This window comes from Pipra filicauda, unplaced genomic scaffold (assembly GCF_003945595.2).
Source record: "Pipra filicauda isolate LSUMZ 115617 unplaced genomic scaffold, ASM394559v2 scaffold109_size3271384_pilon, whole genome shotgun sequence".
In the NCBI taxonomy this organism is placed as follows: Eukaryota; Metazoa; Chordata; class Aves; order Passeriformes; family Pipridae; genus Pipra; species Pipra filicauda.
This window is the reverse complement of record NW_024103540.1, coordinates 2,093,703-2,121,599: the sequence shown is the minus strand read 5'-3', so window position 1 is coordinate 2,121,599 and position 27,897 is coordinate 2,093,703. Positions and strand designations below refer to the sequence as shown.

The 27,897-nt window shown below is 42.6% G+C and overlaps 1 protein-coding gene and 1 long non-coding RNA gene across 9 annotated transcripts in view; one reads left to right on the top strand and one right to left on the bottom strand.

The window, feature by feature from the left end:
* Positions 1-27,436, top strand: part of SHLD1 (shieldin complex subunit 1) — a 38,394-nt gene extending 10,958 nt beyond the window's left edge. For all 6 annotated transcript variants that reach the window (XM_039381279.1, XM_039381280.1, XM_027717479.2 and 3 more), the window contains one exon: positions 26,443-27,436. In XM_039381279.1, coding sequence (XP_039237213.1) covers positions 26,443-26,963 — 521 coding nt within the window. In that variant the 3' untranslated portion in view covers positions 26,964-27,436. The remainder of the gene's footprint in view (positions 1-26,442) is intronic.
* Positions 14,205-23,953, bottom strand: LOC113986089. 3 transcript variants are annotated; one of them, XR_003540057.2, is made up of 3 exons: positions 23,867-23,953; positions 18,660-18,747; positions 14,205-14,714 (listed from the first exon to the last, which is right to left on the bottom strand). It is a non-coding gene; the product is annotated as an uncharacterized LOC113986089 (long non-coding RNA). The 3 variants fall into 3 exon arrangements; XR_005563546.1 differs by lacking the exon at positions 14,205-14,714 and adding an exon at positions 15,610-15,888; XR_003540058.2 differs by lacking the exon at positions 14,205-14,714 and adding an exon at positions 15,610-15,740.
* Positions 27,437-27,897: the final 461 nt, after the last annotated feature.

The window sequence follows — 27,897 nt, the reverse complement described above, 5'->3', positions numbered from 1 at the left end:
TTTTACAGCACCAAAACTTTGACAGTATTATCACCATGATCTGGTGTAGAAGCTGTGACACCTAAGAGCAGGTCTTGGAGATGAACACATGAATTGGGAGGTGCCTCTTTCCCATTCAGCAGGCTGGATGTCTGGTTCCCTTCCTCTCTTCTTTCCGATGTGAAATCCAGCAAGTGCTGGATCCTTTTTGCAGTTCAATATTCTGAGTTCCGTTGGGTTTTTTGTGCTGTTATGTGTCTAAACAAGGATAATATGGACCAGATTTCAGTGTATTTGTGAACAGTTGGTGCTTTATGTTTGAAACATTGAGAGGCAAAGAAAGAAGTTCACTTTACTGCTGTGGAGAAAAAGGTTTGGTTTCCTTTTTTTAAAGAAAAAAAAACCCCAAAGCACAAAACCTTTAGGATGTGTTTTTGGCTTTAAAACCATGCAAGAAGTTTGCATTAAAAGATTCACAGACATAAGCATTACACGAGGGACAAAGCCCACAGAGGAGAATGGGAACACAAAGGGGTTCAACTACAGCTCCTGCAGACCCTGCTGTTGAGTGTCCAGGTTAGACTTGTCCCATTTTTCATTCTTTTGAGGAAGAAAACATCTGTAGGAAACAATTTCAGCAAAACTCCCAGTTTTCCTTAGCAGCTGGAGAAGAGAAGCTACAAAGCAATCCTGAGACCTGTAAGCCAGAGCAGTCATCTTTATAAAAAGGGCTACAATAATACAGTAATAGCAGTTGTGAAACATGTTGGTGTGTGCATGAATGGTTCCATTTACTTTGGAGTGCAAGAACTGCTGTACAGCTGAAATGCACCCACAAAATACTTTATTTTTTCTTGAGGAGAAATGAAAGTACAAGCCATGAATCCTTAAGTAATTGAAATAACTGTGGAAAGCGGCATAGGGGTGCGACTGTTCTTTTACCTGGGCAGTTGTTCATGCCTTTTTTTTATCAATGTTAGATTTCGTGTGAGATTCCCAAATGTTGGCTCCTTTCTTGGATAATAAAGTTGTCCAATAAATAATTCCTTGGATAATAAAGTTGGATAATAAAGATAATAAATTCTTTGCATCATGGTCTTGTTGTAGTGCAGATAATGCAAAAATGACCCAAAGATGTCTGTATCTGTGCTGAGCAGCTATCAAGTGGCAAAAGATGAAATGCCTCTGATGACATCTAAAGCATTACCCTTCCCTGCTCTCTGCAGAGTGTGCCTTGGTGTCTCAGCTGCATCATTTGTGTGTGGGTGGTAAAGATCTGTGAAAATGGCTTAAAAATGGCAATTTAAATCATGAAGGATGTCAGGCAAGGGCAGAACAATGAAAAAGGGCAGACTGTCTTGGAAAGCCAAGCTGAGGCCATCCTGTGCCAGCCTGCTAGGATATTTCTTTGGTGTTGTGGTGCTGTGTGGGTCACCCAGGGTAGCATAAGCATTTTGGGAAGAAGTACAGTTGCACTGGCCTGAAATGCAGCTGTACTCAAGGCAGAGAACCCAGGTGAACGATGCTACAGAGCTTCCAAAAAACTCTGAGCTTCACACATTTATTCAGATGCTCTGGGCATATCACCTCCAGTCTAGTTGAGGTGGTGTTTGTAGTTTAGGGGGTGATTTGATGCTCTGGTTATACACACCACACCACATAAATAAGAAATGTCACTCCTCAAGTCTCTTTAAAACCTCGTGTTTCCGTGTTAGTTCTTCTAAATACGCTGGTTTGCAGTCAGTGGCTTTCATTTCTGCCTGATTTTCTCAAGAGTATCCCTCTGGTGAGTGCATGTGTCACCTGTCCTGCACTCAGCATTGCTACTTGCGCTGAGAAGCTTTGCCCTCTGGTGCAGTCCAGGGAAAGACAGTGGTTTGCATCATGCCACATGTTGGGAGAGTGTTCTTCCCACTCTTAACAGTGCTTTTATGTAATTTGTCAATGTTACTGCTCAAAACAACCCCTTAAATAGTCAGAAAACGTTCCTTCATTACCAGTTTACAGGGATATCTTAAGGAAGCAACGTGTGCCAGAGCATCGTGTGCCGAAATACTGGTATTGCTTGAGTGCTTTTGAGTGTCACTGAGATAAAGTATGCAGTACCTTCATGGCCTAAGCAGTACAGTATTTGTACAGTAGTGAAGGGTGTCCTTCATTACTCTATTAGCAAGATTCAAGATTTTTCCTTTTTTTTTTTTTCCTGGTCTGATTCTTAGAGTAGGGGGTTTATCTCGTATTTTACCAGATTCACCTGTCCTGATATACAAAACACCTTGGAGGACCCTCGGAATCCTAATTTTGGTGCATCTTTTACTCTAGTGATCATTTATGCACAGCCTGACTCTTTTTTTCACTAGGAAGCTTTCACTACACTTATCTCTCTGTCACTCAAATGTTTTTTAAGATGTAGAGTGTGACTATGTGGTAGAAAAATCATCTAGAGTTTATTGGACCCAAAAGGCTCTGCACTGGCAGTTGTTGAAGTACTGCAGTAGAAAGCAAGATACATCTGCCCTCATTGCCGTGGTCTCATATTGCTTCTGAATTTATTCCCTGACTTTGAAGCTTCTTTAGGTGCTGCTGTGAACTGGCAACAGAAGAACACATTTCGGGGAATTCTCTGTGCCTGGTGGCAGGGAGGAGCACAAAAAAAGTTATACTGGTGCTATATTTCTTGCTATGCTCCCAGGACTCTGCTCAGTGTAGAGGCCAGACTTACTGCTGTGAGAGGATGCAAATTGTTCCTACCCAGTTTTCCATGGCAGATTTGGAGTAAGCTGAGCAGGAGGCTGTGGGCAGGGATGCCTTTGTTTCACGTGCCTGAATAGAGCTTAGGGTGGATCCAGTGCCTGGAGGGTTGCAGGAGATGCTCCATAGCTGTGTTGACAATGTAGGACATTGCAGTGCTGCTTGGACAGCCATTACCATCTTCTGACTGGAGGTCTTTTCTCTCTGCAGTGATGTGGCCTGGATTAATCCCAGGATTGTGGGGATCATGGTGGAGTGTTTTCCTGGATTTGTGTGTAGTTATTTAGTCCCTGCCTATACACTCACATGCTGCTCTCAGTGTCTCCTTGCTTCTCCTCTGTAACATCTGGCTTATACTACATGATATGGATTAAGTCCAGTTGAAATATTCCTAAACCTCACAGCTCGGACTCCTATCACCACTTCCATGTGGGGCATCTGGAATTTAAACTAGTTTTCTGTGTGTCTTAATTCAAGCATCTTTTGTTTTTGTCTCTTTCTCACTGAGCTCACTGGTGTGCAACTGATGAGACTGCAGCATAAAAGCATAGAAAACAGTGACTCATAACCCTTTAGCAGCAGACTGCAAGTATAAAATATAGCACACTCCGTCATCCACAATGTTTTTTTAAACAAAACAACATAGGCCAGCCAGTGATTCAGCCTCAGAGCGGGTTATAGCACATGAAGTTTTGTCCTGGAACCCTCTTGCGTCTGATTTCTGCCTTCGTTTCATGAGTTTAACAACCCCCCACCCCACCCTCCTTCCTCCTTTGTGTTGTGTGCCGTGTATTTCATAGTAGCTGAGCCTCTTGGCTGACATGTATATTCCTGTAAAATCTCCTGCCCAGACAGATGGAATGCTGTCAGGATGAGCCATGCTTCTGCGTTTACAGCGAGCCCCCACGCTCAGGGTATATATGTGAAGGGTGGAAGGCAGCTGGTTATTTATTGCCATAATAAGCACTGGCAAGAAAATGACAGTATTTTGTGCTTTGTGCTGCTTGATGTTCTTTTCAGCCTGTTGAGGCATTTCTCTGTTGAGGCTATACTCTGTTTATGTTCGTTCTGGATAGAGGTGGAAGCAAGTGGCAGCTTGAATTTTGGAAGCTGGCTGTATTTTATGAACATAGCACTGCCTATGTTGTAGACATTATTTTATTCCAAAAATTATTTGGTTTTGTCAAGAAAGTAAGCCCTGTGCATTCCTGCCTTCCATGAGTGCCTACAGACTGTTTTATACATCTCTAAGTAACAATAAGATGATGTTAGTACTAAAGGAGGTCCCAGCTTTGTACAGGCTGCAATGCCTGGCAGGAAATGTTTTAGGGGTTTGGGTTTTTTGTTTCTTTGTTTGGTTGATTTTCCTGTGGGTTTTTTTGGTTTTTATTTTGGGGGGGAGGTGTTGTGTGTATATTTTTGTTGTTGTTTTTTAGCGTGCTTGTTTGTTTGATTGATTGTTTTTTTAATCTGAAAAGATAAGACAAAAAGAACCAGAAAAGACAAGTACACTACAGTGTCTTCTAGATGAATGGAGGCTTTGTACTTCCATAGTGGTCTGTTTTATATGTGCACTTCTATCTCAAAGAACTATACAACACTTTTTTTTTTTTTTTTTTTAACTAAATTTAAATCCAGAAAACTGTAATGATCTTGAGTGGAATGGAATCTGAATGTTGGTTCTGTGTGTGTTGGAAGACAAGGAAAAGGAAAGGTAGTAGAATCAAAAGCAAGCACTTTTTACACAGCAGGTAATTAGATTATAAAACTCAGTGCACCAGGAAATCATTGAGACGGAGAGCTCAGCAGGATGAAGGAAGGGGACTGTGCACTGATTTGGGTAATAAGAGCAAGCTAAGTCAATACTTCTTGCTGATAGAAATGTTGAGATATTGAGTACATAAGATGGTGTTTCAAGGCTTGTGCTAATCACTGTCTAATTTCAAGTGTCAGGTCACGCCTGTCAGATCCCCGTTACAACAGTGCCACCTAGAACATACTACACGTGAAGGGGACATAGTACACTGGATATACTTCTGATCTGATCCTGCCTGGCACCTCCTTCCTTTCCCCTTTAGAGAAGAGTACTCCCATTCTGCAGATGGCAAAGCTGATAGCAATGCTTTAATACCTACAACTCTTGCCTTCACTAGTCGGTACCTCTTAAGTACTGTTACTTGAAAAAAATCCTTAGATAACATACCCAAAAGCAGAAGCAGAAGGGGATTGTTGGAACAGAGAAGCAGGTAGTGCAGAGTTGGAGGAGGGGACGAACGTTTTTTGGGTCCACAGCTTAGGTTATAGTTGTGTATGAGTAAATTTTACGGTGGTATTTTAGTTTGTTACTAAACCCACAGATAGCAAACATCAAAAATATGGTGACTTGTACAGACCTAAGGAATGCTCATCCTTGATATGCTGACCTGGTGCCTAGCCCAAGTCCTTCTGTACTGTTCATAGTACAAACTTATTTTGAATTCAGTGATTTAGGCAGTTATTGTCTATAATGATTGCAGAGAAATATATCGTCTCTACTCCTGGTCATGGTGCAGCACAAGTGGGATCTGTTTCATGATACCTTACATTTCAGTAGCAATTTCTTGAAGGCATGAACTTTCTGCTGAAGTGCTGAATTGAAACAGAACCTGATTTACAGAGCTACCGTCTGCAATCCCAGCTGAATTTAACATTGTTCTACATTGGTGCTTCTCTGGATGTCTAGTGAGGTTATTTCTAGGTTAATTTTTCTCCTGATGCAGTCTTAATTAAAATATAATGAAGGCGACAGAAGTTGCAAAATAAAATAACTTGAGGAGATCCATTTTGTGCTGCACCAGTGCTTTGTGGTCGGATGTTTGGTATTGCTGCTAATTATTGTTTTATATGAGGCACGTGTCTAATAGCATTTGTGTGTGTGTGAATCATCTGCAGAGCCTGTGACAGCATTCCAGAAGTGGAGTGAGCTATAGTGGCTGAGACCCTGGGTTTGCACCATGGGTTTCATTCCTGTGTTGGACTGAATGGAAGGAAATATTCGTGTTCTTTAACCCAGCAATTGTGGAATACAAAGGGGAATACGTTTGCTTTGTTCAGAAGTCACATATTGCAATTAGCTTTCAACAATCCACTGACAGTTAATGGGGAAAGTGATTTATTTCTGATGAGGCTCTAGCTGTGATTTTTTTTTTATTTTAAGAGAAAGAAGAGGAAATCATTCTTTTGCAAAAATGAGGTTGATAGTTGGATGTGATACTCAGAATGTAAGCATCATATTCCATAATTAGCAAGTGTGAAATGCATACCCACCAGGATGAGTTAGACCATGTGGTGAAAGAGGGCGAACATGAGTTGGAAAATGAAGTTCTTCACACAAAATTGGGTGTGCTATTCCCACACACATGCACAAAATATTCAATTGCTTAAATTCTTCATGATTTGTCTTGTATTAACAATACCTGGCAATGAAATATTTGTAGATGAACTTTCATGTTCTGTTATGGATTAGTTGACTGCTGTCTCTGCAGCATGCTTAAGAGTTGGTCATAGAATGAGGGGATGTAAAACCTAATGGTATCTTGCAGGCAACAATCCATCTTTAAAAAGTGCATGTGGCTGGATTTAATACTTCCATCTAGTAACCTGCTTTGTTACATCCTTAGTTTACCAAAATCTTCCTTCCTCTAGCACAGAACAAAACCCTGTGCTGTTTCTAGATGCCAATGTCTAACTGTGTTTGTGTTGAAGTGTTGCAGCCAGTGCTTTCTGGGATTATATCAATGGTTTCCACACTCTCAATCCTCCTCTTAAGTAAACAAACAAACCAGTTTTACCACTTCTTAAGAGTAAGATAATTTCAGAAGGAAATCCTTCAGAGAGGATCTGGCAGGAGTCTGTCCTGCCGGTTTACCTTTTTTCAGCTGTACACTACAACCAGAATTTGCCTTTTTAAACTGGTACTAAATGAATATGTAATGATCAAACTTAGCCAAAAGCTCTTTGCAGCTAAGCCATGGAAAGAAATGCATTATTACAGAGCTGTACTACTGCAGCTAGAGGCAAATTTGGCCTCCTTAGAAATACTACAATTCTATGTGCAGCAAGATCCTGCTCATCTCACTTCCTGTGGGATCTTGGAGCAGATGTTATTAAGATCAGAGTAATCCCAAAACAGTGGGGTGGTCAAATTTGAGAGAAGGCAGGAGGCTTGCTTTGGTTCAGCAGCCTTGCTGGAGGTATTTAATCTGAACCTTACCAGCTTTTTGAAGCCCTGCCAGGCAATAGCTGGGCCCTCCCTTTCTCCTCACCTCTCAAACAGATCTCCATAGCTTTTCTCAGCCAGTGAGTTACTTCCTTGTTGAAGGACTCTGGTTCCCTTGCTTGATTATTGCATGAGAAAATAATCAGGCTTCACTGCTGTTTTGGAAGCTGTAATGTGTCTGGGGTTTTCCTTTAGCAAAACACTGTTTATTGCCAATCTGAAAACAGTTGTTTTCTCTCTGAGGAACCAATGTGTTCCTGTAGATTTTTTTTCTCTTCAGGAGACCATAATATCCCTAACTGCTCTTGCTTTAATGACTAATGAAGCAACAGAAGTGGCCTGTTGCTTGAAACTGAGGTAGAGAGTTTGGATATCTGAATATACCTGTGCCTTGGCTCCAATACTGTTTCCACCTGTGACAAAAGAAGGGAGCAAGCAATGGAGCAGAACCAGGGCCCATCTTCTTCAGCAGTGTAGGGACCAGACAAGGACTTGAACTTTGGGTGAGTACTGCAGGCCCCCACTGCTCTGCTTGCTCAGCTCACTGCTGTACACCCTGCCCACCAGGCTTTCTGTCTCTGCACTTCTCCTACTTGCACAAGGAGTAGTAATTCTGTGAGAATAAACACTCCCAGGGCTATAAAGTGTATGTGATTGGAAATATAAACATATCAACTATCAGCTCAATAATCCAGAAGCCCTTCTGCCTAGAATGCTTTACTTGGAGTCCAGTTGTTGTGGAATAATGCACCTAGAAGGACGTGTTGTCCTTACCTATGCCAGATTTCTTTGGTAGGAAGTCTGCAACAGTGAGAGGAACCAAAATGGACAAGAGATGGTGCACTAAGTAGCGCCTTTTGGTCTCTGTTTCCTCTTCTCATGGTTGACCATAGATCTGAGTGATGCTTGGGCTTGCCAGATAGGTTGTTACCATTTAGTGCATGTTGTCAAACATAACTAATTAGGCAAGAGCTAAGCTACTTACAGGACTGAAATGGTATCTAGAACTATATCTGGTTGGTCATAACTCACTAAATTTTAATATAGTTGTCTCTGCCTCTTCTTGCTGCTGTTAGTAACCTAGAGAAGAGGTTAATGTTATCAGTTCTGCATCTGTGCTATTGTGACTATGATTATTTAGCTCTTGCTTTTCTATAACAATATAGCTCTGTCTTTTTCTATAACACTTTGCCCAAAACCATCTCTGTTTTTCCTCTGTGAGTGTTTGTGGGAACATCTCCCGTCATTAACATTAGTGTGAATATTCCCTAAAGCTCAGTGCAGTCTTTAAAACATGTCCAAAGTGTGCTTTGGTGCATGTCAAGTCCTGCTTAAAGGCAAAAAACTAAGACAAAGGAGATTCAATAAACCATCAGCTCTACCCTGATACCTCTTGGCGCTGGGTGACATACATGTGGCATCCTGGAGAGTGTGTGCATCCAAAGGAGAGCATGGAAGCAAGTACTAGTGGCTTCATTTTGTGTGGTGTCTTACTCTGTGGATGCCTCCTGAAACCACACTGCTCAGTGCCCATCCACCTGATGTGGATGATACAGTTAGTTCATTCAGTGGATTAATCTGAATAAATAAAACCTACTGCACTTTTTTTATCTGTGTGGAGGTCCAGACACTAAATGCACTGCAGATGAGGGCAGCTGGAGGGGCGTGGGTGTGGATGCTTGGAAAAGAGTTCAAGCCTTGCTATAGTCAGCAGTGGTCTGGGAAACAGCATTGGGAGAGTTAATATGGGGATGTTGGTATCTCTTGCTAAATGCTTTGTCAAGACTGTGGATTTAGAGTATTGCAGAATATTGTTACCTAGACATTCTGCTCTTGGGGCAATATTGCAGAATGAAACAGCACATTAGCTGTAAGAGAGTATTTTACTGAAATACTTCTTAGCTTGTTTCCTGGCAAAAAACTTTTCAAATATTCTCCCTTTCATATGTCTCAGTAATCTGTTCATCTGTTTTCACAGTATTTTTAATATTTTTACAAGACTGGGGAGTGTTTGGGTTTTTTTTTTAAAGGAAATTAAATTGCTTTCAGCTTGGGGCCTTTCATTAGACACAGTCTGTAGCATAGGTCTCTAGCATCAGGAGGTCCTGATACTGGGCTGTAATTGAGTTTTGCATTCTGTCTCAGCAGAGTTCATCTCAAAAACTAAAATCTGAGGGAAAAAGTAATTTGTGCAGATGGTCTTCATAAAATAAAGGCAGATTAAATCTGTACCTGTCACAGAACTGCTCTTGCAGATGCATCTGCTGCAAAATAATTACCTCTCTTGAGCCCAGTAAGCTAATCAATGTCTTTTGTTTGTGTCTGCAGTGGAAACAATTAAAAGCTCATTTCCTGTTTTTTAGGTAAACTTACAGATTCTCTGATTTTTAGGGATAATTAGATTCATTTTGATGTGTATCACAGTCCAAAGTGTTCCTGTTGGACAACTAGCTGTCTGTAATATAATTTACCAGGATGTAATTTCTTTTCAATCACTTTTTTAACTTGACATGGTCTTTTGCTAAAGAGTTCAAAATCATTTTGTCTCCTTCATTGTAAATTGCATTTAAAAAGCTTAGGGCTCTTTGTACAAACATAAGAAATGCCATTATTTGCATTTATTTCGAATTTTCTTTAAATTAATTTTCTGCAACATGAGAAAAAAATTCTGTAACATAGCTGAGAAAATAAACACTGCTACTACCTTAGTCTATGAAAATCTGCCTTGGGAGTCTGATCTCAAACACAGTGAGATGTGTGCACTGGGTAAGTGCTGGCAGGTAGAGAGGGCCTCTCTGAGAGGGGCAGTGGATGTTAGAAAGCAGCTACTGGTGATGCCACTTAATTCCTGGAAGCACGTGTGAAATTCCCAGCGGATTTCCACTGAGGGATTTCCAGTAGAGATTTTACTCCGTGCGGTTTGCCAGGTCCATCGGAATGGCTCAGTATCATGTTGTGGGTTCACGGGGGGATAAATCTCACCCCTCCGTGCTGAAATTCCATGAGCAGGCTGGACAGTGCTAGACTGGAATGTGGTGCTGCTCTGCTCATGGCCCAGGGCAGCAGAACCTGCATCTTCCCTGGGATCAAGGCTGCCAGGGGCACAGGGATGGTGTGTGGTGCACCCATTTTCTGCTCCGAAGGCTGCCTTGGATCCTGGACCAGGCGAGCATCACACCTCACGCACATGAGCTGTTTTAAGCATGGAATGCTCATCACACAACTGAGCTCACAGTGTGAATGGTGTGAATGCTGCCACAAAGGGTGGCACTTGGAAAGGAAGCAGGACAAACTGATGACATCATTTCTGCCAAACCTCTCTGCAAGGTAGCAAACATGCCTTTCCTCCTGCTTTGCACAATCCCTGCTCCGCCAGGACAGACCACTCTTTTACTGTCTTTATTTTGACTCAGTGCTGCCTGTAATGTGTCAGTGTTTATTGACCATGAGCAGATTTAAATAGCTTTTCCCTGTGCCTTCTTTTCCTCGTGGCTTGGCAGGAGCATGAATAAGCCTTCATTGTTGAGGTGAAGGTTAAAAAAACCACCCAAACCCCAAAAAATCCACAAGGTCTTTTAAACTCTATAGTACATGTCAGTGATGATACAGTTGGGTTTAAAAGGAAGTAACAAGATCACACCCCGTGATTAACCTTGCATGCCTTCTTTAGGATGGCTTTACTTTGCTCTTTGTGCTCTGCTTGTGCTTATATGTTGGCATTAGATCACAAGTGCTGCTGTCACTAAAATACACCTTTTGCTTCCACCTCTGTTTGAATACCTTAATCTCTGAATTGTTTCAAGACTGTGCTGCAGCAGACCGACCTCTTGTTTTTTATTATAAAGAATAAGTGACAGTAGCTACAGAGGGGGCAGTGAGCCTCTGCACAGACAGACGGATATTTGTTTTATTTTAATTCTCAGTGACCTTTATTTTATCCTGATTCAATTGCTTACTCAAGGGCACCAGCATTTTTTGTGCCTTTAATGCATTAAACATTTTTCCAACTAAAGGAAGTGTCAGATATATCTCTTGTTGTCTTAAGAGTCACGATTAACCTTCAGCAGTGAATGTACCCAAGAGGAAAAATGTGAAAGTGGAAAGTGGATTTGTTTGTAGAGTGGAGAAAATAAAAATCTCTTGTGCTATGAACGTACCAGTTTTAAACCCTCAGAGCTGAGGGATCCCTCGAAAAGTCAATTTTATTTTCTGACAGCTGTTCCTGACTTAATTTAATTAATGGGAAATGTACATAGCCACCTTTTTTGTAAGTTAATAATGTCCAAGTCGTTTTTGAATATGAGCGTTTTCTGATATGCTTTTGTTTGTGTACCTTGTTTAAGAGGCTCAAGTGTCTATACACTGTGCAGGAGTGTCCTCTGTTGCAAAGGTACTGAGATTTTGCAGATGGCTTGTGAGAAAATGAAAGAGATTAAGGAAGCAGGTTGTCTAGGTAGTGGAATACAAATTAACTACTTACATCCTCATGTTGTCCACATTTGATCTGAAAAAACCCTATTAAGCAGCCTTTGAAGACCAATCCCAAAACTTGAGCTGAAAATGTTCACTGAAGCCTTTGTTTCAGAATTCTCTGTTTTATTTGTAAATAACACAGATGTATTTACTACAGTCACAGAATCCAATCTGTTTGAATTATTTTTTCTTTAGGCCTCCTAAAACAAAATTCTTGAGCTGATCATGAACTTTAGGGATTAAAAATAGTTTTAAAAAAATCACCCCAATGTATGATCTGCTAATTTATCTGGACTGTCAAACCCCACCCACCAACCAATGTCAAATAAGAACCAGGAGACTTTAGCTTGTACTGGAACACAGGTGTCAGGAATGTCTTCAGTTCAGATGCAGGGAGTTGACCAGTGGTAAACTTCCCATTTGATTTGAAAAATGGAATCTACCTTCACTGTTAAGGCTCTGTTTTATATCATACACATATCATACTATCCAATTATATCATTGAATAAAAATGTCAATTTTAAGGCATTCACTATGTTAAATATTTGCTTTTTCCTTTGAATAGGTGAATGGCTATATTAATATGATTAATATTATTGGTTATGTTTGTATTATTGTTTACCAGGAGTGCTAATCAGTAGTGACTTGTCATTAATTCATTGACATTTTTAAAAGAAGAGGAAATGTTACTCTGTGTGTGAATTTTCATTGTTCAAACACCACTGTGAAAAATTAGATTTCATAGCAGTTGGCAGATGTTTCCATTGCTGGTGTGAGTTTCACAGTTTGATCAAAATTATCTTAAATTTTCTGTATTTTAGCCACATTATAATTTGACTATAAGTAGAAATGGTCGATCAAGATTTGCACAGCTCTGTCATGCCAGATTTTTAGGTGGTGTTAACCCTCCTTTCTCCATCACTGAGAAGTAGTCTAGCAGTTCAGGATGTGCACATGGATTTGGAAAACTTACCTGGTGTGTTGTTCTTTACTATTTTTATTTATATTGTTTAATATATATGCATGCAAATACCAGATGGATTATAATTTTTAAAGTTTTGTCTCTTTCCCTGTCCTTCTACTTGCATGATTATTTTTGAATGAAGTAGGTATTTTCAGTTAGGCAATCTTATGGCCTAAGGTGGGTGAAAATTGTTTCCTCTAATAAAGAAACATTTGAATTACTGTGACTTTCTCTGGTTTATCTGTCCCTCTGTTCACCTTATTTTGCAGGAATGAATTCATGTTTCTCTCCACAAGTGTTTGTGAACATTATGAGATGTTTTCAAACTATGTGTGGCTAGAAGTGTGGTGAACAATTGGGTGGTTGCAGTAACTGTTTGTCAGTAGTTGAAGGTGTTACTAAAAACTCCAAGGAAGTGCTTCATGCACAGCACCAGGCTCTTTCCTGACAGTGTGTGTGCAGCCTCTCAGGAGAGCCACATTGGTGCAGAATTGCTGTGGGATAATAATATGGGATGGGCAACATGGAGTTTTATTTTGTTTGTTTTGTAAACAGGATCTGGGCTCTCACGTGCCTTCATAGTTTGTCCAAAGTTGTGCCCACAATTAATTCAGGTGAAATGTTTGATTTGGGGCAAACCGAGAGGTTTGAGTGCACCCAGATCTGCTCATGGGTAAGAAGTTTTCTTAAAAAGGGGGACTGGTAGGCTGTACAGCCAGTTAGAGAGATGCAGACAAGTCTGGAGTGACTGAAACCTTTTACTATCTGGCCTTTAAGGGCAAAGCTGAATTATAGCAGGGAAATGCCTGCATTGCCAAGCCTTTCTTGTGACTGGCTGAGAGGTCAAAGTGAGGAGATAGGAATGGAGACTGCTCTAGTTGCTTGCTCAGTGATTTTTCTTCTTTCTAGCTTTTAAAGTCATACTGCTTTTTAAGGACTTTTTCCCTTCTGCTCTGCACTTCAGGTTTTCTTAATCTGTTCAGAGGCAGATGAAGTACCACAGCCATGACACCACCTAAGGAAAGTTTGGCAGGGGATCGCAGCCTATTAAGGGCCTGAGGATTCACTCCCACTGCACTCCTTACATTATAACCATTTCCAATTTCAGTTTTCAGGTGCTTGGTTTAGTAGCGACAGACTGCAGAAAGCTGACTGATTAACGGCAGAAGACTTCTGTTCAAAACCTAATTTTCCATCAAGCTGGTTCTGATGGAAGAGATTTTCAGTGATTCCCTAAACAGCATGTACATAATTAAGAAACAGCCCTTGTGGTTCTCAAGCCTCCAGCATTTGTGAATGGTCTTATAAATGTGCCTATTGCTCTAGTCCAATAGTCTTTCTATTCATTATTTCATTTTGAGTAATACTGCAGGAAAATTAGATGTCTTGAGTGTTTATTCGGTGTACTTTCAGAGTGGCAAACCAAAATGTCACAGGCTAGTGATGAACAAATATCTCTAAGTTATTAAACTTGTATATCTTGCTTGCTTCTTATTGTAATCTGTTCAGTTTGCATTTTCTGTCCCTTGAAAATTTCCTTGATGACTGATATATCTGACACTCTGATTTTTTCAATGTGAGGATGTTTCATTTATTAGCCTGTGGAAAACTCATAGGTGGAGATTGGTATCTTGCTTCCATTCTTATTTTTGAGTCTGTTTTTTTCATTTTTTGATGGGTGTCTGATGCACAAGCTTCCTCTGGTAATGCAGAAGTAAAAAAAGCCCCAAGCTGTGTGATCTCACAGCCCACACAGCAGGGCTACGGAGAGGACAGAGATGTAGGTCTGCTCTTTCCGTGCCAAGGCACTCCAGGCTGGCACACCTCTGCACAGCCTGTTCCATGCATGTAGTCACATCAGGCCTGCAGGGAGACTGGGAAAATGCCTCGCTCTACCTTCAGATCTTCACCAGAATATCAGTAGTTTTCTTTACCTTTGTACCTGTACTGGCCTGTGCTTTTTAAGATTATTTCTTTGTGGGTTTTCCCTGCTTCTGCTTCTTAAACAAGAGCAAGCCTTTCTGTGTTTGTCTGACATGCAGCATATTTTCAGGAGCATGACACAGACAAGAAGCATGGTTTTCAGATCATCTTGTTGCAAGTAAATTCAGGAACACTCTTCAAGTGTTCCTCTGTTGTTCTTCATGTAAGATCAATCCTGACTGGAGGTAAAGACCTTTCATCTGCAGAAGTACAGACTGCACATGTTCAGCTATTTCAATCCCATCTAGAGAGAATCAGTCCATCTGTAAGCATTTCTTGTAGTATTCCCGCACTTGTGCTTTTGGCCTTAAGACAAAAATGAAAGATCAGGACCTTAAAATCTGAGAACCAAGAGGTACCTCTCTTGTTTTTCTGTTGTACAACTTGCAGTGATCTGCTGCTGAAGAATTAGCAAAGTTAAAGCTTAGATAACATTGTTTTCCAAAGAGCTAAAATCTCTATGGCTTCTTTTAAATTTGGTAAGAGCATCTGTGTATTCAGCGCTCCTGAAAAATCAATCCACTGATTTGGGATGTGAACCTAAATAATAAGTTGATAGAAAGTTAACAAACTCCCACAGATGCATTTTACTAAGAGACACACAGGTGTGCAGGTTAGAGGGAGTAAAGAATTGGGAGGAAGTTGTGTTTAAGCCGGCCTGCACCTTCTTCTGCCTTATGTGACTCAGTTTCCTGCCTCCATAGGTTTTAGAACATTTTCTCTTCCCCCCAGCAGCTGATCTGTGGTACCCAGGCATCAACTCCACATCAGGATTTAGGTTTCCAAGTGCAGGGCCTCCCATGAACATGACTAATGAGACTGTTACAGGTCATAACTCTTTTCTTCTCAAAAGTATTTACGAGTAGTATAATTTTACCTACAATTCAAGAGGGATGCTTAAAAAATACCTTGCTTTGCAGTGTTTTCTTGGTCAAAAACTGCACTTCTGCCTATGATTCTCATGTCACTTGTGTCCACAGTTGTGCATAACTGGTTGGAAGCAGAGCTGAAATGCCTGTGAATCTCTTCAATGGAAACTATATTTATGTTTGTGGGTGCTAACTTTGTAATGAATTGGACTTTCAAGTGCTGTAATGGCAAGGGAAGGCAGTGTACACTGAACAACACCCCACGCCATCTCCCTTTCCAAGTTCACACAATCTTTAAATAAAGCAAATATTTTGCTAATTTTTATGTGATATGTTGGTCTTCTAGTCTGTTCTTCTCATTAAAGAAACACTATCATGGCAGGCTCTTCCTCTTCTATTTTAGCTGAATGAATAGCATCATATTCTGGGAGTTTTTCCCAGGCAAACTGTCGTGCGTGCCACTCTGCAAGGAGATGCAGAAGGTAGAATTTTTGTAAAGTGATTTGAGACTTGAGCAGTTGATCTCCAGTGATAGCTGTCTGCTTATTCCTACTCCTGCTAAAGGCATCAGCTGAAGATTGTTGGTCCTCGTGCTTTCTGAAAACATGTAACTGAATGAAAGACAAAGTGTTTCATATATCAAGAAAGGATATTGCTTTGGGTTTTCTTTTCTTTTTTAATAGTTGTGAATACAGGGATATTGTCTTACTCAGTAATACTTGTGATCTGTGGCTGCTTCCTGTGATTGTCAGTGGCCATTACTGAATATTTCACAGTAGGTGGTGGTTCCCCTCTCTTTATTTCAGCCCCATCCTCAAAAGTGGGTGTTTGCAGCACACAATGTGCTGCCTGTTGGGCCCTATTCTTGCCTCTAGCAGAGGGTTCATTAAAGCCCCAAAGAATGGGATTTAATAACTCTTCCAGATTTTTTTTGCTAGACTTGTCTATGATCACTAATTCTCATCCAGATAGATTTCCAAGTCTGCTTTTAGTTTCAGCTCACAACTTCATCAGTTCTGAATGGCCACATCAGCAAAATCTCTAGAAGTGCGGTATTTTTTCTTTGTCTTGCCAGAAACAGGAAGGATTTCTCCTTTACCTTAGAACTATGAAGAAAATTGTCTTTTCATCAATCCCTCTTCCTCTCTACAAGACATCTCCTCAGATGACTCGTTTCCCAAGGATTTTCTCAGCTCTTAGCTCAAGGGGTTGGCATAAAAAAAATCCTTTTCCAGATTCTGGAGTTAACAAGCTAGTAACCAAACTGAGGGGCTGAATAAAAATTTCATCCCTCTTAGTTTAATAGGGTTCCCTAGGAAGTGCTTCATGTGTCGGAAAGCCAACAGTTCATGAAAAGCTAACTCTCTATAAATAATCAGCTGGGAAAAAAAAGAGGATAGACAAGACTGGAATTTACAAATTTTAGGCAGGAAAAAATATAAACAGAAACAACTACCGTTTGCTTCAGCTGTGCAATGTTAATCAAGTGGGAAAGCTTCTTCAGGCACCATAGAACACAGATTTCCCCCATAAAATTCTTTACAAATCTTAAATAGTGAAAGTCAAGGCAGGCAGGATTGTTTCTCACCAGTTTCAAGCAGCAGACTTTTGCTTTTATTCTGAAATAGGATAAGCTTAAAGACAAATTTGATCTGGGGCTAAATTAGAGCCTTCCATGTATGAAAAAGCAACACTGGAAGTTACAGATTAAAAGAAGGAAAAATCAGTCATTTTATTTAAAGGCTCCTGCCTGCTCCCAGGAGGACAGGGGTCAGATCTGATGCAAGTGGTGAGTCCTCCCTGTGGGCAGAGCGATGCTGTGGTCATGGTTCTGAGGGACTTGACATGAGTGGATTGTTCTTACCTTCACCAACAGAGAAGGCAGAGAGGCCTGGCTTGGGGATGCTGGCGTTGGATCCTGTCTGTCCATAATTGAAAGCCCACTGAGATGTTTGGCTGTGGCTGAGGAGAGGGTGGTCTAGCACAGCATTGCTGTGTCTGTGCATATGAACTTGCCTGGTGCTGTTCTTACAGTCACTTCTCTGTGCTCTCCTAATGCCTAATTAGAAGCTGAGCAATTAGCTCAAAAAGCCTTAGCAGAGTTTCCTTTTGGAAATTGGTGCCTTTGGTGTTACACAGACAAGGTGAGTCTGGCTGAGTTCCCAAGACATTGCATGTAATAGGAAAGCAGCAGATAGTAGCAGTTTAATAAGGCCCCTTGATGCCCTTATCTGCTGGATAATAACTTTAATTGACAGTTAATGTTTTCAGCTGCATAAACATTTGTCAATTATTATTTATGCTTCAGAGAAAGGTTACTCTTGATAATAGAATCTTTAACCTCAGATCTTAAGCAACTTTTTTAAAATCACAATTTGAGACAAATAGAATGCTTTAGGACTTTTTTACTGGTTACAGAATCATGTAAATTAAACCACTCTAAATATACCTATTTGAAGAATTCTTAACTTCGCGATTTCTATTTTTAGAATGATTATGAGTTCCAAGGGAATAATTTACCTTGTAAAAATAAAATCTCAGGCACCACAGTTGTGTTGCTGCCCATCTCTGGGATCTTTGCAATGAGAGAAGTTCCTGTATGCTGTTGCACTTACAGCAGCTGTTCATGGACATTTACATCCAATGCCCATTGGTCTGGGGCCTCGTTGAGGATGTATCATCATCAGGCTTGTGGGGCACAGTAAGTGATGGTGTTTATGCTGCTGCTGCTGCTGCTTCTGCCCATTCCTATTGCCCTGGACTGTGGGGCTTGGTTGCTTAGAGACAGACTTATGAGATGACAGTGGTGTTTATCTCTTGACTCTCAGCAAGTAAGGAGTGTTAATTTGTAGTTCATATTGTAGCCGACTTTCTCTTTGGTTTATTAAATCCAGTGTGTTCAGTGCATTCTCTGAAAGCTTTCATTTAGCTGAGTTTTCCAGTTGTCTTAAAAGTATGGCACAGCAGGCATCGGATGTGAGCTCCCAGAGCAGGGCAGAGATTAATACCAAGTGTGACATTTGGAAGAGTGTCTAGGGGAATGCACTATGCCTGCATATTGCATTTCAAAAGCACTTTACCACTTGCCAGCCTTTTTATTTTTCTCGAATTTCAAATTCCTATGGGAGTTAGACTGAAAGGGAAGAGTTTTTACGCTTCTCTAAAATAACTGCTTACATCTTATTGCGTGCAAATTAACTCCCCCCTCCCCAGCTTTTCACACCATAAATGTCCAGCAGACAGAATAAAAAAGCAGGGAACCTGACACAGTACTGAGCTATGCCCAGTGGAATTCCTCTGTCGCTGTCTCCCTTTTCTACTCCAATCCCCAAATTCCTCCAGCCTCATCCTTCCCTTCTTGCTGCGTTTTGCCCACCCTTACCTTCTCCAGTTATCCTGACAGAGCAGCCAACATTTGCAGAGCTCCTGGCCAGCTCTCAGCAATGAGACAGATGTGCCTTTCCTGTGGGCTGGTGGATGAAGAACATTGCAGGTTATGTCGTGTGTAAAGCAGAGTCTCACAGATATGATCTTGTGGGCTACAGTCTACTGCGTAATATGACAGGAGAAAGCCAGTTGGTGTGTCATGAGGGAGGCAGCAAAGTAGCAAGGCTTATTATGTTCTTGTTTTCACTTTCAGTTCACAATTTAAATACCCTCCAGGGATAAAATTTCCCTGCTTATAACAGTCATTTTGAATGATAATGTCATTGAAAATTTCATTTTTCCTTTGCACAGGAAGACAACAGCTGTTTTCTGCAAGGCAGAGAGGTGCGCAGAGAAATCGTAATCTCTGCCACAATTCTTCTATACTGTACAACAGAGGCTTTAGCATCTATCATTTACTCAGAGTGGTGCATGTTTGTGCAGCACCTAGCAGAATGAGACTTGTTTTCTCCATACTTGTCTTTTTTGTGCTATTCCAATTGAAATGTAGTAATAGCAGTCATACAGTGCAAATATATTGCAGTTCACGTAAAGGGATGTAATCAGCAGTTCATGCTTGGGTTTTTAACTGTTGCAATCAGTGGAAATGTTATTAATGCAAGCAAGGGCAGTAAAATTTTGTCCCAAAACGTCTAGCTTTGCAATGTCTGAGTACTTAGGTATGCAATACCTGGCAGGCTAACATTCTGTGTGAGACTGGGGGAGAATGAGCTCCTGCCAAATTCGTCCTAAATTTCTTCTTTCTTCCCTGAGCAGAGGGGAGTTGCATTACCATGATACGTGCACTCTCACTGCAAATCAGCCAGGTGGAAAGAAAACAAAATGCTTTTCTCTGCATTAGCTGTCTCAAGTGCTCAACACATGTCATTGTGAGGTGCATGGGCATGTAGGGAGTTCAGCTGTGACGTGGGACTTGTCCCTGCCTCTCATAGAGACAGATGCATCCCAGAAATCATGCCATTTGGCACAGATTCAGTGTCAGTTGGGAGCTCTGCTCAAGCCCAAGTAGTATCACCTCTGCTTGAGCTTTCCCATGCCATATGGACATGTCTGATGGAGAAGCAAGAGGGATTTTCTAGGAGTAGTGAGAGGGCTGTAGCAACTCTCAGGGAGGTCATCTGTGTTTACTTGTTTTAGCACTTCATAGCAACCACAAATATATAAAGACCCTTCCTTATTTGTGGATGATTGCAGTCACCCCAGGTACATCCTGGCAGGTTGATAATAAAAGAGAAATAATACAATCTGGGAGAACTTCTGCATGGCCCTCTAAAAAAGGGATGGGTACCACTGATCAAAACAATGGGTAACTTTTGTCCTTCTTGTATGACTCTTCTGCGTATCATTGCCTGTGGATGTTGGGAATGTGTTGACTTTTAACTGTTGACAAGTCACGATGGAGAGAAGACTCATGGGTAGAAAGAGCTTAGATACAGGTGTCAGTCCAGGGCAAGAAGTGGCTGTCTTCCTCTCTGATGGGAAGCTTATGTCTGTGATCTCTTGGCATAAAATCATGGTGGTGCCTTGGGCAAGACAGTATTTTAAGCTCTGACATCTGAGTCCATAGCTGGAGTTTGTCTTCCCAACTAGAACATAGGAGGTGAGACCAGGCTTGCTAGGGATGAGCCTAGGGGTGACATGCCAGAGTTAGGGACAAAATTGGTAAGGAGGGCCAAGGAAAACCTCCATTCTTTATTGGACGTGAAGGGGAATATAGTCACCAAAGATGAAGAAAAGGCTGAGGTACTTAATGCCTTCTTTGCCTCAGTCTTTAACAGAAAGATTGGTTATCCTCAAGACAGCTGGCCCCCTGAGCTGGAAGCAGGGATGGGGAGCAGAATAGCCCCCCTGTGACCCAGGACGGGGTAGTTAGTGACCTGCTGAGCCACTTAGATGCTCACAAGTCTATGGGACCAAAAGGGACCCATCCTAGGGCACTGAGGGAGCTGGCAGAAGAGCTCACTAAGCTGGATCAGTCCTGGCTAATTGAGGAAGTCCTAGATGACTGGAGGTTGGCCAGTGTGATGCCCATCCACAAGAAGAGTCGGAAGGAGGATCTGGGGAACTACAGGCCTATTGGCCTGACCTTGGTACCTGACAAGGTTATGGAGCAGATCATCTTGAGTGTAATCACATGCAGGACAACCAGGGTATCAGGCCCAGCCAGCAGGGATTTAGGAAAGGCAGGTCCTGCTTGACCAATCTGATCTCCTTTTATGACCACATGACCCACCCAGTGGATGAGGGAAAGGCTGTGGACGCTGTCTGCGTGGACTTGACACCATCTCCCATGGCATTCTCCTGGAGAAGCTGGCAGCCCATGGCTTGTACAGGTGCACCCTTCTCTGGATTAAGAACTGGCTAATGGAAGGACCCAGAGAGTGGAGGTGAATGGTGCTGCATCCAGTTGATGTCTGGTCACTGGTGGTGTCCCCTAGGGATCAGTGTTGGGCCCAGTCCTGTTTATTATCTTTACTGATGATCGGGATGAGGGGATGGAGTATACCCTCAGTAAACACCAAGTTGTGTGGGAGTATTGACCTGCTGGAGGGTAGGAAGGCTCTGCAGGGGGATCTGGACAAGCTGGATAGATTGGCCAAGGCCAACAGTATGAGGTTCAAAAAGGCCAGGTGCCAGGTCCTTCACTTTGGCCAAAACAACCCCATGCAGCGCTGCAGGCTGGGGGAAGAGTGTCTGGAAAGTGGTCCAGCAGAAAAGGACCTGGGAGTGCTGGTTGACAGCAGGCTGAACATGAGCCGGGTGGCCAAGAAGGCCAATGGCATCCTGGCTTGTATCAGGAACAGTGTGGCCAGCAGGTCCAGGGAAGTGATTCTTCCCCTGTACTCAGCACTGGTGAGGCCACATCTCGAATCCTATATCCAATTCTGGACCCCTCAATTCAGGAAGGACATTGAGGTGCTGGAGCGAGTCCAGAGAAAGTCAGTGAAGCTGGTGAAGGTCTGGAGAACAAGTCCTATGAGGAGCAGCTGAGGGAGCTGTGGTTGTTCAGCCTGGAGAGGGGGAGGCTCAGGGGAGACCTCCTCACTCTCTACAACTACCTGAAAGAGATTGTGGCCAGGTGGGGGTCAGCCTGTACTCCCAGGCAACCAGCAACAGGATGAGGTTTAGGTTGGACACCAGGAAGAATTTCCTCACAGAAGGGGTGATTAGACATTGGAATGTGCTGCCCAGGGAGCTGGTGGAGTCACCGTCACTGGAGGTGTTTAAAGAAAGACTGGACATGGCACTCAGTGCCATAGTCTAGTTAACATCGTGGTGTTCTATCATAGGTTGGACTCAGTGATCTCAGAGGTCTTTTCCAACCTAATCAATTCTGTGATTCTGTGATCACTGACTTTACAACATGGGGATGTGCTCTAGCATCATCTAGTCAACATCGGCTTGAACTTCAGTCACTACCATGAACATAAAGGCTATTTGTATGTCTCCAGATTAACTTAGTTCAAAAAAATTATTTGCTTTTCTCATTCTCATAGTTTTCTTGGTCCTTGTTTAGGGTGACACAATGGAGGCACACAGAGAAATTCAGCCCTGGCTCCAGGTTATCCACAGTGTGTGCTCAGTCAGATGGCTGAAAGAGGCCAAGGGCTGAACCATTTACAGATGGGGTTTGCTGCCTTACTGAACGTGGCTGCTCCAGTAGTGTGCAACACCTGAGAGCACCAGAGCAGCTCTGTGTGGGTATAGGATTGGCATTCATTTTGATGGGTTTGGACTCAAGCTCCATCTATGCAAGGAGTCATTCCTAAGACATAGGGCAAATGATTCCTGCCCAAACCAAGCAACTAATTGCCCTTTTCACAGAACTGCTGATGACAAACCACTGTGCTTTAGCTCTCCTGTACTCAGGTCTACAGTATAAATCTCCCAGTCCCTCATAATAGTATGGGCCTTTGTGTACTGGGTGGGAGGGGAACCACACACTCAGGGTTCCTGGGAAGGCAGTCAGACAGTAGGAGAGAGTAGGAGGCTTGTACAAATCCAGCTACAGACATAACAGAATTTCAGCTGCTGGCATCCAGCTAAGCCCCTGCAAGGCATAAAGACAGACAACACCAGCTCTAGTGAAGCAGCTGCACGGATCACTGCCCACCTGAATTAGGGGGATTTCTTTCCCCAGAAAGCCAGCAGTGTCACTGCTGTTTGAAGGATATCTTATTTTACAGTCTGACTGTATGTGCATGAACACAGTTATACAGAAACTCAAACAACTACGTGAGCTGCTTTTGTATAGGTGCAAATAACAATATGGCAGAACTGTTGCATTACTGAAAGTGGCCCAGGCCCAAAGCAGGATTTGGTTCTATGCTTCGGGCAATGGGGTTATGTGCTGGTACCAGATGGAGCTTTTAAATTTTCATCAGCAGGTTTATGAACAGAAGAATACCCTTTTATCCACCCCCAGGTCTTTTACTAATAAGGTGCAAATGCTGAACTTCAATTAGCATGGAGTGGAAGTGCAGATGAAATAATACACTTTCTTACTGATGATTATCTATCATGTGAGAGTGAAATAGAGATATGAATAATGACCTGTTTCAGTTTTTTGGAGCTTTTCTGTTGGGTTTTTTCCCCCTTTCATGCTTAGTAGTATAATTGTGTGAAAATAGCTAAAAATAATGAGCCAGATTCTCTGGTGATTAAATTCTATTACAGGCAAACAGAGGGAGAGTTTTGAGCCCTGCTCATCTTTGCATTGACTTCTGTAGGTGTTGGGCCAAGCCAGGACAGGGGTGTGTGACAGCTGTGTTGTTCAGCTCGCCATGGAGGTATTTTACAAAAGAATTTACAAAACTACATTTTTCCTGCTGCTGAGAGATGGCCAGAGAGGTCTAAGCTTTGCAGCAGCATTGTGCATTATCAGGGAATCCCAGTTTTCTTGAGGGGTGCAGGTGCATGGAGAGGCAAAGGGGTTGATTAATTGAGTGCTGTCTTTGCCTTTAGCAGCATATTTGCTGGCCTACAATGTGTGCTTGTGTGCTGTACATGTGCCCCAGATGAGAAGCTTTTTCTGGACCCTGCAGGCATCCGGCTACTCTGCTTGTTCCCTGTGCTTTATGAATCATTCAGGTTTCAACAGCAGTGTCAGCTCTTTAGAGGGCGTTGAGTAAGGTTCTCTACCTTAACTGATATCTCCTAGGGAGGAAAAGGTCAGTCTCGGCACATAGCTGGAGAACATATTGGGAAATTGTCAGGAAAGCTGAGGAAAGGTGCAGCTTTGTGAGGTATAGATTGCTTGTGGGAATTCTACATCCAAGCCTTTCATGTCACAGAAACGTAGAATCATGGAATGTTAAGGGATTGGTATGGACCTTAAACACTACATAGTCCCAACCCACTGATATGTGCAGGGACACCTCCCACTAGACCAGGTTGCCCAAGGCCTTATCCAGCCTGGCTTTGAACACTGCCAGGGTTAGGGCATCCAACCCTGTTGGATGTCTTGCCTTAAGGAGGTTTTGCTGGAAAAGTAATCCATTGAGAGGATAGGGTCTACTGTTGGAAAATAGAGATACATAAATTTGAATAGTAACTGAAAGAAAACTGTTCTCCCAATAATAATAATTGAGTATGTTGTGATGAATCAAACCCCAAAATATACGTCTGAAATACTTACTGGTCTTTTCTTCGATGATTGTGCTTCAACAGAGGGTGTCTGCTCTATAGGCCATTCTGGCTTTAGAATAAAATAGCGTAGAATCGTTTAAGTTGGAAAAAAACCTCTAAGATCATTGAATCCAACTATAAACCTCGTAATGCCAAGCCCACCGCTAAACCGTGTATTCAAGTGCCACATCTACACATTGTTTAAATACCTCCAGGGATGGTGACTCAACCACTTCCCTGGGCAGCCTGTTTCAATATTTGAGAACCCTTTCCATGAAGAAATTTTTCCTAATAGCCAAACTAAGATCGCGGGAGAAAGGCAGAGCAAGAGCAGCATTGCAAAGGTCTCCCCTGACAACGTGAAACCAAGAGGAATTTTTCTCTTACCCTGGTCGTGTAGGCTCGAGACTTGTAGCTGGAGGCAGCTGCTGCTCTTTTACAAAATGTGGCTGTGAGCAAGAAGTAGCAAGAAGACAGCACAGGGGTTTACAATTGCCACAGGGCTCTTGAGTGCAAATGCCACTTGATTCAATTATCAGAGATGCATGAGGCTTCAGTTCTAGCTTAGCATTGGCACCAAGGCTGAGAGATTATTGAGGAAAAATGGATCTGTTCTTTGATTTGCCATTTTTATGGCATATATCATTGTTAAAAGAGGGCCACTAAGCTTTTCTTTGTACTGCATTGGAAGTGACACGTTGCAAGAGGAGAAGTTCTATTTAAAATTGCATAATCAGAGATGAAGTGAAATGGAAGCGAAAGATCAAAGATAGGAAGTAGGGAGAGAAAGAAAGAGACCATGTACAGTATGGCTACACAGACATCTGAATTTCATTTTAATGAATCTCTGCTCAGGAAGGGAAGGGTAGCTGTTTGTGTACCAGGAGGGAAAGAACAGCCTTCTGCCACACACTGAGATTGTCTTTGAACATCATCTCTTACCAAAATGAAGGACTGCACTCTGCTTCATATTTCACAGAATTAGAAAAGACCAAGCTATTTTCCGATTCCCTGCATCTTGCTTATGTAACTTGCAGATGACAAGGCTGTGCAACCTCTGGCTGAGCCCTGGAAAATTTCCTTGTCGGTGAGTCAGGTGCTTGGCAAACAGTCTGGCGCAGAGAGCTTAGAGATGACAGTGACGTTAGAGGCGTTACCTGGGTACCAGAGCCCAGTTCGGAGTCTCTTTATGAAGGCTCTTCCTACTAGAAGTGTGCTGACCATCTTGACACTTCCTACCAGAAGTGTGCTGACCAGGCAAAGACAAGATGGCAAAGACATCTTGTCATTGCCAAGTGTCTCTGTTCTGCTGTATTGTGTCTCTGCTATGTGTGTTAATTATGTGAAAGTACAAAGCATCTGCCTGGATTGCACTGAAGCAGAAGAAAGCCACAGCCCTGACTGTTATCTAGAGATGTGGGTCAGCAAGGAAGGGGGAGAAGAGCTAGGCAAGAATGAGTCCTCAGCCTTTACGTGAATTTTATCTATAAAAATTCTTTCAGGGTGTGGGGATGACATTTAGTGCAGCAGGGCTGCAAAAGTGGGACTTCTGGGGAAGCACGGGGTCCCCCTTTTCAGTCTGCATTCCAAAACTCCATGCAGTCACCGTAACAGCGTTGGTTTGGAGGCTGTAGATCTGACTGAAAGCTAGAGGACAGGATTGCATGTTGTGCTGTAGGACTTAAGTTGAGAACTATGAAAAGGGAAGGATTAGACCCAGGGATGAGGGGAGAAAACTGAAAGAGATGCAGAACTGTTTCAGCGACAAACCCGTGGGTCAGCTGCAGTAGATCCCAATTACTATGTCTTTGGAAGTATGACTGAGAGGAGCCAGGAGGTTTGTACCACCAATTAGGTTCAGTCACTGCAGAGTGTCAAGACTGGGACAACTGTGAGATCCCCAAATACAGTCCATCCTATATCAATCTATGCAGCAAAGCTCCCTGGCAGTCCAGCCACGTTTAGAGCAATACTTAGCTCGGTGGTGCAAAGAGCCTTTTTGCCAGACTGCAGTGGGACGGGGACAGAAAGAGATTTTGCCACAGGGATGACCTGGTGACTAATGATTTTCATTGATCATATGCTTGCAGGAGAGAGCAATCTATCATCTGCAGTTCCTGCAGGCTTTTCTGCTGAAGGCTCTGAGAAAGCAAACGTGAGATGTTATCCAAAAGCAGGGCTGTGTGAGCCCATGGAACCTGATGGTGCCGCGCTCTCGTGGATGTACGAACGTGACAGTGCTGAAGACCCCAGCATCAGGAAATCTCTTGATGACTTCTACAAGATGTATTGCAAAAAACAGCCAGGGAGAATGGATCCAACTTACGAGGCTGCATCACGGTGTCTGTCACGGAAGATTTCGGAGCTGGCAAACCGGGATGGAAGTAAATATGCATCACGTTGCCTGCAAATGGCACAGTTGGTCTTGAACAGAGACGGGTGCAAGATCTTTCCAAACCACCCCCCTTCTGCCTGTTTTTCGAAGCCAGCTGAAGGAGAAGTCTTGTTGGAAGACAGAAAGAGAACACCTGGGCTCTCAGATGACATCCTCCAATTCCTCTTGAAACAAACACAGGCAGAACATAGCCCTGATGTGTCACACGAGAAGTGAGCAAGACAGTGGTTTGTTTCTGTCATTGGAGCTTTGCTTTCACTCTAAAAAGAGGTGACTTCCTTAGAAAGACACTCTTCTCCTGGCATCACCTTCAACACCAGACACTCCATGGAGGGATTCACCTGGATCAGACTTTGCCACCTTGTTCTCTGCGGGGCAGCACTGCACAAGGAGCACTTGTGGTCCCCATGTAACTGCTTGGGACGTGTCACTAATTGGGATGGGTGATGCAGTGTTTGTTGCTGGGACATCAAACATGATAATTTAAATCTGCCAGGCTTTTAAACTGACCTGCATTTCTACCCCAGCTGAGTCGTGGCCCTGCCCAAATTCAGCCTCTGTGTAGGCATGGATGTCCAAGTGCTGTTGATTAGAACAGACTGTTTGAATGAACTTGGCATGGTATGCCCCAGACCTAGAGAGAGAAGCTTAACATTTTATTCTGTTCCTGGCTGATACTGTAACATGTATGCCTCCACTGGGATGCCTGTTAGCTGTATGTGTTTACCTGCAGACATATGATCCCACAGATCATGACTGCAAATGCAGGTGAGCTTTTCCAAGAGAAAAAGTGTGTATGTGCATGAGAAAGAGAAAATACAGTTTCTGAGCATGTTCCATGACAGCACTTCTGTCCTTTTTACCATCACCCCTCCAACAACCTTCAGTTCCTTTCTGTCTTTCATGATGGTGCTAATGAGATCCCTGGAGGAATGTTCCCTTTAAAATAAAACAGGTCTCTCTGAGTCCAAGAAGGCTGATGTCAGTCAGCAACAGAAGAATGAACCCCCACACAACCACTTGAGGTCTCTCTCTTGGAGGCCTCCTTGCTCAGTGGTTTCTTTGCTGTCTTGCTCCCTGTGCCAGGCAGACAAATGTCTTTGTGCTTATTTTCCACCCACTGGCTTGTCCCCTGAAAAAGGGGATTGCT